At 37.5% G+C, this 12,836-nt stretch overlaps 1 protein-coding gene across 4 annotated transcripts in view; it reads left to right on the plus strand.

The window, feature by feature from the left end:
* The window catches only part of ATG4C (autophagy related 4C cysteine peptidase), a 94,444-nt gene that overhangs the window by 30,947 nt on the left and 50,661 nt on the right, over window positions 1-12,836 (plus strand). For all 4 annotated transcript variants that reach the window (XM_040470465.1, XM_040470467.1, XM_040470464.1 and 1 more), the window contains one exon: window positions 10,928-11,011. In XM_040470465.1, the coding sequence (XP_040326399.1) occupies window positions 10,928-11,011 (84 nt within the window). The remainder of the gene's footprint in view (window positions 1-10,927; window positions 11,012-12,836) is intronic.

A 12,836-nucleotide genomic window follows, 5' to 3' on the forward strand; every position in this document is an offset into this window, starting at 1 on the left:
TACCTGGGATGCAGGGCTGGTTCAATATCCACAATAAATTTGATTCATCACATCAATAAAAGAAAGGACAAGAACCATATGATCCTCTCAATAGATGCAGAGAAGGCATTTGACAAAATACAGCATCCTTTCTTGATAAAAACCCTCAAGAAAGTAGGGATAGAAGGATCATACCTCGAGATCATAAAAGCCATATATGAACGACCCAACTCTAATATCATCCTCAATGGGGAAAAACTGAGAGCTTTCCCCCTAAGGTCAGAAACAACACAGGGATGTCCACTCTTGTCACTGTCATTCAACGTAGTATTGGAAGTCTTAGCCTCTGCAATCAGACAACACAAAGAAATAAAAGGCATCCAAATCGGCCAGGAGGAGGTCAAATTTTCACTCTTCACAGATGACATGATACTCTAAATGGAAAACCCTAAAGATTCCACCAAAAAACTGCTAGAATTGATTCATGATTTCAGCAAAAATGCAGGATATAAAATCAACGCACAGAAATCAGTTGCATTCCTATACACCAACAATGAAGTGACAGAAAGAGAAATCAAGGAATTGATCCCATTTACAATTGCACCAAAACCCATAAAATACCTAGGAATAAATCTAACCAAAGAGGTGAAAAATCTATACACTGAAAACTATAGAAAGCTTATGAAAGAAATTGAAGAAGACACAAAAAAATGGAAAAAGATTCCATGCTCCTGGATAGGAAGAACAAATATTGTTGAAATGTCGATACTACCCAAAGCAATCTACGTATTCAATGCAATCCCTATCAAAATAACACCAGCATTCTTCACAGAGCTAGAACAAATCCTAAAATTTGTATGGAACCAGAAAAGACCCCGAATAGCCAAAGCAATCTTGAAAAACAAAACCAAAGCAGGAGGCATCACAATCCCGGACTTTAAGCTATACTACAAAGCTGTAATCATCAAGACAGTATGGTACTGGCAGAAGACCAGACACTCAGATCAATGGAACAGAATAGAGAACCCAGAAATGGACCTACAAACGTATGGCCAACTAATCTTTGACAAAGCAGGAAAGAATATCCAATGGAATAAAGACAGTCTCTTCAGCAAGTGGTGCTGGGAAAACTGGACAGCGACATACAGAAGAATGAACCTGGACCACTTTCTTACACCATACATAAACTCAAAATGGATGAAAGACCTAAATGTAAGACAGGAAGCCATCAAAATCCTTGAGGAGAAAGCAGGCAAAAACCTTTTTGATCTTGGCCTCAGCAATTTCTTACTCAACACGTCTCTGGAGGCTAGGGAAACAAAAGCAAAAATGAACTACTGGGACTTCATCAAAATAAACAGCTTCTGCACAAGGAAGGAAACAATCAGCAAAACTAAAAGGCAACCAACAGAACAGAAGATATTTGCAAATGACATATCAGATAAACGATTAATATCCAAAATCTATAAAGAACTTATCAAACTCAACACCCAAAAACCAAATAATCCAGTGAAGAAATGGGCAAAACACATGAATAGACACTTCTCCAAAGAAGACATCCAGATGGCCAACCGACACGTGAAAAAATGCTCAACATCACTCCTCATCAGGGAAATACAAATCCAAATCGCAATGAGATACCACCTTACACCTGTCAGAATGGCTAACATTGCAACAACAGATGTTGGCAAGGATGTGGTGAAAGAGGATCTCTTTTGCATTGTTGGTGGGAATGCAAGCTGGTGCACCCATTCTGAAAAAACAATATGGAGGTTCCTCAAAAAGCTAAAAATAGAACTACCCTATGACCCAGCAATTGTACTACTAGGTATTTATCCAAGGGATATAGGTGTGCTATTTCAAAGGGACACATGCACCCCAATGTTTATAGCAGCACTATCAACAATAGCCAAAGTATGGAAAGATCCCAGATGTCCATCGATGGATGAATGAATAAAGAAGATGTGATATTTATATACAATGGAGTATTCCTCGGCAATTAAAAAGAATGAAATCTTGCTATTTGCAACTATGTGGATGAAACTGGAGGGTATTATGCTAAGTGAAATTAGTCAGTCAGAGAAAGACAAATATCATATGACTTCACTCATATGAGGACTTTAAGAGACAAAACAGATGAACATGAGGGAAGGAAACAAAAATAATATAAAAATAGGGAGGAGTACAAAACATAAGAGACTCATAAATATGGAGAACAAACTGAGGGTTACTGGAGGGGTTGTGGCGGGGTGGGGATGGGCTAAATGGGTAAGGGGCACTAAGGAATCTACTCCTGAAATCATTGTTGCACTATATGCTAACTAACTTGGATGTAAATTAAAAAAAAAAAGAAGAAAACACAAAAATAAAATTAAAAAAATAATAATGCAAATTCAGGTAAAACACAATGGACAGTTGGCTCCTGCTCACTGGAAAGCATGGCCAGCTAAAGGCCATGTTAGACAGTTACAACTTGATAATAAAACATTGCATTTTGAAGACTATGAGCACTGATTTCTTAAAAATTGAGATATAATATACTAAAAAAATCATCCTTTTATGATTCAGTGGTTTTTAGTATAAGATTGTACAACATCATCACTAGCTAATCCCAGAACACCTTTATCACCCCAAAATGCAACCCTGTACCGATTAGCATCTACTCCCTGTTCCTCCCCACCTCTTCTCTAGCCCCTGGCAATCACCAGTCTATTTACTGTCTCTATGGATTTGACTCTTCTGGACATTTCATATAAATGGCATTATGCAACTTGTGGCCTTTTCTGTCTGACTCCTTTCGCTTAGCATAATGTTTTCAAAATTCATCCATATTGTAGCATGTATGTATCAGTACTTCATTCCTTTATATGACTGAATAATATTTAATTGTATGGCCATACTACATTTTCTTTACCCATTTATTATTTGATGGACATTTGGGTTGTTTTTGAATTTTTGGCTAATATGAATATTGCTGCTATGAACATTGTGTAAAAGTTTTTGTGTGAACGTATGCGTTCAGTTCTCTTGGGTATATACCTAAGAGTAGAATTGCTGGATAATACATTAACTCTAATTTTAACTTTTTGAAAAAGTACCAAGCTGTTTTCTAAGGTGGCTGTACCATTTTACATTCCTATCAGCAATGTTTGAGGGTTTGAATTTCTCCACATCGTCAACAGCACTTTTTATTGTCCATCTTTTTTATTGGAGCCATTCCAGTGGGTACGAAGTATCTCAGTGAGTTTGATTTGCATTTCCTTGATGAATAATGATATTAAGCAACCTTCCATATACTTACTATTTGTATATATTCTTTGGAGAAATATCTATTTAAATCCTTTGTGTATTTTTTAATTGGGTTATTTGTCTTTTTATTTTTGAGCTTTATGAGTTCTTTATATGTTCTAGATAGAAATCCCTTAGCAAATATATGATTTACAAATACTTTCTCCCATTTTGGTGTTGTCTTTTTACTTTCTTGATAGTGTCCACTAGAGCACAAAACCTTCAAATTTTGCTGAAATCCAGTTGACTTATTTTTTCTTTGGTTGTTTGTGCTTGTGATATCAAATTAGAGAAACTGTTGTGTAAATCAGAACCATGAAGATTTATACCTGTGTTTCTTAAGAGTTTTATTTTTTTAATTAAAAAAACCTTTTTCTAGGGAGAGAGAGAAAGCGAGCATGAGTTGGGGAGAGGGGCAGAGGGAGAGAGAGAGAATCTTAAGCTCCACACTAAGTGTGGAGCCTGATGAGGGATCCTGGGATCATTACCTGAGCCACAATCAAAGGTCAGATGCTTACCTGACTGAGCCACACAGGAACCCCAAGAATTTTATTAATTTAGCTCTTATATTTAGGTCTTTGATCCATTTTGAGTTAATTTTTGCATGCGATGTGAGGTAGAAGTCCAACTTCATTTTTGTATGTGTCTATCTAGTTGTCCCAGCACCATTTTTTGAAAAGACTGTTCTTTCTCCACTGAATGGTCTTGATTCCCTTGTCTAAATCAGTTGACCACAGATGTAAAGGTTTATTTATGGACTTCCAGTTCAATTCCATGTATGTACACATCCATCTGTGTGCCAGTGCAACACTCTCTTAATTACTTTAGCTTTCTGTAAAATTACAAAATTGGAAAGTGTGATTCCTTCAACTCTGTTCTTCTTTTCCAAGATTATTTTGGCTATTTTGGATGAATTTTTGATCATCTTAACAATTTCTGCAAGAAATCCAGTTGGGATTTTGATAGAGATTTTAGTGAATCTGTAGATCACTTGTACAGTATTGCCATATTAAACTTTCCAATCCATGGACATGGGATATGTTTCCTTATATTTAGGTTTGTAATTTTTTGTTTCAATCATGTTTTGTCGTTTTCTAAATTTTTTTTTTAACGTTTATTTATTTTTTGGGGGCAGAGAGAGACAGAGCATGAACGGGGGAGGGGCAGAGAGAGAGGGAGACACAGAATCAGAAACAGGCTCCAGGCTCTGAGCCATCAGCCCAGAGCCCGACGCGGGGCTCGAACTCACGGACCGCGAGATCGTGACCTGGCTGAAGTCGGACGCTTAACCGACTGCGCCACCCAGGCACCCCATGTTTTGTCGTTTTCTACTTATAAAGCTTGTTAAAGTTTTTCCTAAGTATTTAGGAAAGTATTTATTTCCTTTTTTGTTAAAGTTATTCCTAAGTAGTTTATTCTTTTTGATGCTATTTTAAAGTGAATTGTTTTCTTTCTTTAAGTTTATTTGTTGCCAGTATATAGAAATACAGTGGCTTTTTGTAATTTTATGTTGTGTCTTGTAAGCTTGATGTTCTACTTTATTAGCTCTAATAGTTTTTTTTTTGTGTGTGTGATTCTTTTGGATTTTCTGTATGTAAAGATCATGTCATCTGCAAATAGAGGCTTATGTTCTTTTTAAGCCATTTAATTTGGTGAATAGGTTATGTGATGAAGATTTCATTTGTAAGTTGAAAATTGTCATATAGGCACTAGATAACCCATTTTTATTTTACTATTTTTTTAAATACAAATCACTTTTATTTTTAAATGTTTATTTATTTATTTTTGAGAGAGACAGAGAGAGAGAGAGAGTGTGTGAGCAGGGGAGTGGCAGAGGAAGAAGGAGTCAGAGAATCTGAAGCAGGCTCTGAGTGCTGTCAGTGTAGAGCCTGATGTGGGGCTTGAATTCAAGAATCATGAGCTCATGACCTGAGCCAAAGTCTTAAGCTTAAGACCTAGGTGCTCCTAGAATAACCCAGTTTATCAGTATCCTAGGAATTGTTAAACTATTATTTACATATGTGTTGTTTTCCTTATCTAGATACTTAAGTGGCCATCATAAAATTATGGTAATTTCTAATCTCTGAAGAACAGATGGTTTAAGGTGACTAAGTGTTCTAGATAGCTTCAAGTTATGGACTAGTATTTTTGTTTGATTTTATTGGTTGAAAATCTCTCTAAAATGTTTTCTGTATTTTCCTTGCTTAGAGTTTGTGTAGTATGGGTGGTACAGGAAGGACTAAGATTGATTGAGCATTTACTAGCATTAAAAAAAATTTTTTTTTAATGTTTATTTATTTTTGAGAGGGACAGACCATGATTGGGGGAGGGGCAGAAAGAGGGAGACAGAATCTGAAGCAGGCTCCAGGCTCAACTGTCAGCACAGAGCCCAACACGGGGCTCGAACCCATGAACTGCAAGATCATGACCTGAGCTGAAGACAGAGGCTTAACAGACTGAGCCACCCAAGTTCCCTAGCATTTTGTAGATGATTTATGTACCTTATTTAAATCTCATATCTTTCTGAGATGGATATCTTCCTGAGATTTTTTTTTTTTTAATTAGAAAACTGAGATTAACATATTTGTGGTCACATATCTAGGTAATAAGTCATGAAACTGGTGGTATTCAAATCCAGCCTCCCTGTTCCTCAGTCTTGCTCTTCTCTGAATATAGTGAACATAATTTAGGATTATTTTTTTCAATGTCAATATTATGAAATGATGAAGATGGAACTAGAAATGGCATAGCACTTAAGATTTAAAAGACTCTGGATCTTACTTTCTTGAAAAACTGCTTAATTTTTGCTTTCTTCTCCCCTCTCTCCTTTTATTTACCTGACTTCATGAGGTGTGTAAACTTGACTTCCTTTTTTAAAATGGTTAATATGTAAACCATCCTTCTTCTGGGTGTTTCAGATCCTCCCAAAAATAATTATCATCTGTTATTTCTACATTCTTTGGCTTGTTTGGATCTTTTAAAGCTTTGTGGTTTTCAGGTAGCTGACTTAATGGACTATAGATTTTTTGTAACATTCTGTTTATGATTGCTATTCTCCATAGATCGTCCTTAGTAAGGATCTTTAATTATACTTGTGTTGTCTCTTTTCTCATTGAATCTGGGCTGGACTGTGCCTCATATTAACCAACAGAATGAGAGGAAATGAGGCTGTGTCAATTCTAGGCCTGGCCATTAAGAGGCAACTTCTGCTTGCTCTGATTTGGAGCTCTGAACTGTTATGTCACCACTTTAGGTACTCTGCTGGAGAAAGTCACATGGAGAGACCACATGATGAAGAAAGGCCCTGAGATGATCTAAGAGAGAAAACATCAGCCAATTCAGTGTCTCAGTTGAGCCCCTCCATCTGATTTCCACTACGTTAGACTTAGCAGGAGAACTGCTCTGTTGAGCCCAGTCAATCCACAGAACTGTGTGATACAAGAAAAAAGTTGTTTCATAAGATAAAAACAGAGAGGGAGGCAAACATAAGAGACTCTTAAATATACAGAACAAACTAAAGGTTGCTGGAGGGGAAGTGGGTGGAGGGATGGGCTAAATGGGTGATGGGAATTAAGGAGGGCACTTGTTATGATGAGCACTGGGTGTTGTATTTAAGTGATGAATCATGGGAATCTACCCCTGAAACCAAGAGCACACTGTATACACTGTATGTTAGCTAACTTGACAATAAATTATATTAAAGAATTTTTTTTTTTCAACGTTTATTTATTTTTGGGACAGAGAGAGACATAGCATGAACGGGGGAGGGGCAGAGAGAGAGGGAGACACAGAATCGGAAACAGGCTCCAGGCTCTGAGCTATCAGCCCAGAGCCCGACGCAGGGCTCGAACTCCCGGACCGCGAGATCGTGACCTGGCTGAAGTCGGACGCTTAACCGACTGCGCCACCCAGGCGCCCCGACAATAAATTATATTAAAAGAAAAAAAAAAATTTCCTTCACCCCAAAAAGTTTCTTCAAGCTTCCTTCTGGTCAATGCTCACCCCTCACAGACAGTCACTGCCCCGTTTCAATTTATTTAATGGCTTGTTTGCCAAATTTACTTACTTTTCTTAACTTACTTAGTTTTATTTAATTAGTTTTCATTTGAAATCATAATGACATTTGTCTCTGTCCCACCTCCCTCTGCTATAAACTGAAACTTAAAGGTAAACAGTAGGGGAGATTAAGATACAAAATAATATATTCTTCAGTATGAAGAATTCTGGTGAATATATATTTTTCAATATGTATAAGAAGAACTTATTAATATACTTTTATTCATGGCTCCTTCCTATACTCCAGGCTCTGTTATCCCATGTCTCTATGGATTTTATATCCTTCATTTTTTGTCTGTGTGCCATGGTATCCTGGTTCAGCATCAACAAGCTAGGGTAGAGGTGGTTGTGTTTCTTACAATACTTTTATAAAGATAAAATGAAAACTGGTCAACTAAAACCAAATAATTAAAAGAAAAAAAGAATATTCTATAGACTAGTCATTTGGCATACTGGCCTAATTCAGCTTTGACATGCCTGTGGAAAAAGAGAGGAAAATGGCTGGGCCTTATGAGAAGTCCTGAGCTTTCTTATGTACCTAGCATCATGGAGTATTAAAATAAGTCAGTCTATTATGAGGGTTAGGTCCTGCCAGGATTTGCACAGGAAGTGTAAGAGTGAGAGAGTATGCACCATATGAGTCATGGTTGAGCTTTAAAGCACTGTAAATCTGTGCTCAAGTAAAATGTGGATCCTTGCAATGCCCCAGGCTCTTAAGAATCAGATTCATAACTTCTCTTTTCTTGAGGAAGGTTTGGTGAATGGTAAGAGGGGGTAGGCAGAGGCTAGAGCATAGGGAGAAAGAGAAGTTCCTCCTTGAAGATGGTTTCCTTTTTTTTTATTTTTTAAATTTTTTTTTCAACGTTTTTTTATTTATTTTTGGGACAGAGAGAGACAGAGCATGAACGGGGGAGGGGCAGAGAGAGAGGGAGACACAGAATCGGAAACAGGCTCCAGGCTCTGAGCCATCAGCCCAGAGCCCGACGCGGGGCTCGAACTCACGGACCGCGAGATCGTGACCTGGCTGAAGTCGGACGCTTAACCGACTGCGCCACCCAGGCGCCCCGAAGATTGTTTCCTTTTATTTGAAGTTTTTTTTTGTGAAGTTCTTAGAATTTGCTTTAGAAATATTGCCTTTAGAGGGGGAGGGGGTTATTACTATTTGGGGTACTATTCTGGTACAGTACTAACAATTCTAAGAGATAATGTTTGTAAGGTGCCTAGCCTAGTTCCTGGTATAGAATAGGATCAGTAAATACCATTTTCCCACTGGAGTTCAGAGAAGAGCATCAGAGCCAGGTGGGAAAAAGAAAAACTGGTTTAGAAGTGCACACAGGAGGGTGTGGAACCTGCTTAAGATTCTCTTCCCTTCCTCCCTCTGCTCCTCCCTGGCTCACACTCATTCGCTCTGCAAACACACACACACACACACACACACACACACACACACACACACACGCTGTAAGAAGTAGATAGGCTCATATTGGGGAGGATATTTTTGTCATGGGATAGTATGAGCCAAACAGCAAAGCCCACTTTGAGTATAGGTGAAAAGTAGTGGAAAAGATGACTGTAAATGTAATTTGTATCATATTTTGGAATGTCTTTAGTATCACTGAGAAGTTCATAATAAATCTGTTAAGTAATGAGTCACTGAGGATGGTTTTTGAGCAGAAGAGTTACCTATTCAAAGCTGAGCCACGGGGAGATTAATTTGGCAGTGACATGTGGCATATGCTAGAATGAGGAAAAACTGATGACACAGAAACTGTTTTGGAGAGTACTGCAGCAATCCAAGTAAAGGAAAACCCGATTCATATATTTATTTGCGATTCTTTCTTTTCTCTAGCAAATTCAAATACTTGCATCATCTTTATTATGAATACATATTTCTATTTCTTTTTTGTATTCATTTGTATTAAAGTACTTTGGGGAGCACTTTTGTAAAAAGTCACTTATTTTACATTTTCTAAAAACTTTTCAATATAAATGACAGATAGTCTACTTAAGAGTAGACCTAAGTCTGTTGGCTCCCAATTTCAGATTCTTTCTGTTTATATGCTCTTGCATGTTAGGAGCTGCTTTTAAGTCTATCCTTAGCAGTCAGGAATTTCATATACTTAGGAATACTCAGGAATATAATGGGCAAGTGTTTTTCTCAGGAAATTAAGAACTATTAATGGCATCATAAAAAAAACAAGAGGATAGATGCTATAGTTTCGCAGGAATAAAACTTAAAGAATTTGCAAATGTAGTTGGGAATCGGGGATTTGGAGGTGGAAACGGAAATGAGGATCTCTGAAAGCTCTATTCACTATTTTCAGACATCCTCAGGTGGCTGAAATGATGGGGTTATACATTTACCTAGGAAACTTCAGGGATTCACATTTATCACAAGCAGTAGTGGACTGTGTTACCTTTTCCGTAAATTACTTCATTGGAATACTCAATTACTTTAAATATTTTAATTATCTAAAATGGAAGGAAAGACAAGAAATTGGTAACATTTGTTGCATGTGGGAAAAAGAAGTTAATGTCAGAGAAACTGGAGTAGAATTTGTACTGTTTTTTTTTTGTTTTTTTAAAAAAATTTTTTTTTCAATGTTTATTTATTTTTGGGACAGAGAGAGACAGAGTATGAACGGGGGAGGGGCAGAGAGAGAGGGAGACACAGAATCGGAAACAGGCTCCAGGCTCTGAGCCATCAGCCCAGAGCCTGACACGGGGCTCGAACTCACGGACCGCGAGATCGTGACCTGGCTGAAGTCGGACGCTCAACTGACTGCGCCACCCAGGCGCCCCAGTACTGTTTTTTTTTTTTAAAGTAACTTTTGTTTTTTTTAAAAATATTTATTTATTTTTGAGAGAGAGAGAGCGTGCATGTGCGCACAAGTGAGGAGGGTCAGAGAGAGAGAGGGGGGGAAAGAGGATCCCAAGCAGGCTCTGCACTGACAGCAGTGAGCCCTAAGCAGCCTCGAACTCATGAACTGCAAGATCATGACCTGAGCTGAAGTCAGATGCTCAACTGACTAAGCCACCTAAGGCACTCCTATACTGTTATTTTATTTTATTTTTTTGTAATCTTTAATTTTTACTTGAGAGAAAAGAAAGAGTGCGCATAGGGGAAAGGGGCAGAGGGAGAAAGAGAGAGAGTCCCAGGCAGGCTCCACACTCAGCGTGGATCCTGATGTGGGGCTTGATCCCACAGCCCTGAGATCACGACCTGAGCCAAAGTCAAGAGTTGGACACTCAACCAACTAAGCCACTGAGGTGTCTCCAGAATTTGTACCTTTTAAGTTTTATACCATAAGATCATTGTGGGGAAAAAAAGAACATTGTGACCTGTTTGAAAATAAATTAAAATTAAGTTCTTTTCTTTCTCATGTTCTTTACATGATGGAATGTGTTTAAAATACTTAACTGTATTTGAAGGTAGCATAAACGACCTGTATTTTCAGTTCATTGTCCATATATTTTGCATTCTTGCAAAAAACTGCATGTTCATAGTTTAGAATTGATGATTTGAAATAAAATAAAATAAAATGCTACACTTTTAGCCTGAAATCCTTTAATTGCAAAACTGTTTTTCTCTTTTCTTGTTTAGGTTGGGTGTTGAAAACAAAGACATATTTTAGTAGAAATTCCCCTGTATTGTTGCTTGGAAAATGTTACCATTTTAAATATGAAGGTAAGTGCTAAATTTGTAACCCATTTAAAAATCTTTGTATTCCTTCATTGTGTAACAGTTTTCATTGTTTTATTTCCAGATCAATCTACTTTTGGCATATTTTTTTTTTGTTTTTTACTTCTTTTTTATTGTGGTAAAATAATAACAGAATTTACCTTCTTAATAATTTTTTTATATTTATTTATTTATTTATTTTGAGAGAGAGAGAGATGAAGAGTTCTGGAGATAAATGGTGGTAATTTTATTAGCACAACATTGTGAATGTATTTGAAACCACTGAACTGTATGTGCACTTAAAAATTATTAAGTGTGCATGTATGTGTGCAAGAGCGAGAAAAGGCAGAGACAGAGGGAGGGAGAATCCCAAGCAGGATCTGTGCTGTCATCTTGGAGCCCGATGTCAGCATAGAGCTTGATCCCATGAACTGTGAGATTATGACCTGAGCCGAAATCAAGAGTTGGATGCTTAACCAACTGAGCCACCCAGGTGCCCTATACCATCTTAATAATTTTTTTAAAAAACTTTAATGTTTACTTATTTTTGAGAGAGAGAAAGAGAGAGAGAGAGAGAGAGAATGAGTAGGGGAGGGGCAGAGAGGGAGGGAGACACAGAATCCAAAGCAGATTCTGGGCTCTGAGCTGTCAGCACAGAGCCTGATGCAGGGCTTGAACCCACGAACCATGAGATCACGACTAGAGCTGAAGTCAGATGCCTAACAGACTAAGCCACCCCAGTACCCCAACTTTTTTTCTTAATGTTTTATTTATTTTTGACAGTGAGTAAGGAAGGGGCAGAGAGAGAAGAGAGACAGAGGATCCCAAGGAGGTTCCACACTGTCAGCACAGAGTCTCATGTGGGGCTTGAACTCATGAATTACGAGATCATGATCTGAGCTGAAATCAAGAGTCAGACCCTTAACCAATTGACCATTCTACTTTTTATGCCTCTGTTTTGGCATATTTCTTTTAAGAACCTGTATTTTATGTAACACATAATGTACTGCCATATGGTTTGGGTTTCTAGTAAACTCTTTGAGGATGAGAATCATGACCCCTTTTGTTATATCCCTCACAGTTTTAGACTTATGAGTGTTAGTTAAATATTATTTGAATTGATATCATAATATTTTTTATCAAGTTTTCTGATGATAACTTTAAAGTATATGCTAATATGAATGGACATTTTTCCAAAGAAGACATCCAGATGGCTAGCAAACACATGAAAAGATGCTCAGTATCACTCATCATCAGGGAAATACAAATCAAAACCACAATAAGATACCACCTCACACCTGTCAGAATGGTTAAAATGAACAACTCAGGAAACCACAGATGTTGGCAAGGATGCAGAGAAAGGGGAACACTTTTGCACTGCTGGTGGGAATGCAAACTGGTACAGCCACTCTGGAAAACAGTATGGAGGTTTCTCCAAAAATTAAAAATAGAACTACCCTATGACCCAGCAATTTACTAGGTATTTATCCAAAGGATACAAAAATGCTGATTCGAAGGGGCACATGCACCCTAATGTTTATAGCAGCACTATCAACAATAGCCAAAGTATAGAAAGGGCCCAAATGTCCATCAACTGATGAATGAATAAAGAAGATGGTATATATACACTGTGGAATACTATCTGGCACCAAAAAGAATGAAATTTTGCCATTTGTAACAACATGGATGGAACTAGAGTATATTAATGCTAAACGAAATAAGGCGGTCAGAGAAAGACAAATACTGTATGAATTCACTCATATGTGGAATTTAAGAAACAAAACAGATGAACATAGGGGAAGGGAAGGAAAAACTAGATAAAAACAGAGAG

The sequence above is a fragment of the Herpailurus yagouaroundi genome, unplaced genomic scaffold (genome assembly GCF_014898765.1).
Source record: "Herpailurus yagouaroundi ecotype Mexico unplaced genomic scaffold, PumYag 77, whole genome shotgun sequence".
Lineage (NCBI taxonomy): Eukaryota > Metazoa > Chordata > Mammalia > Carnivora > Felidae > Herpailurus > Herpailurus yagouaroundi.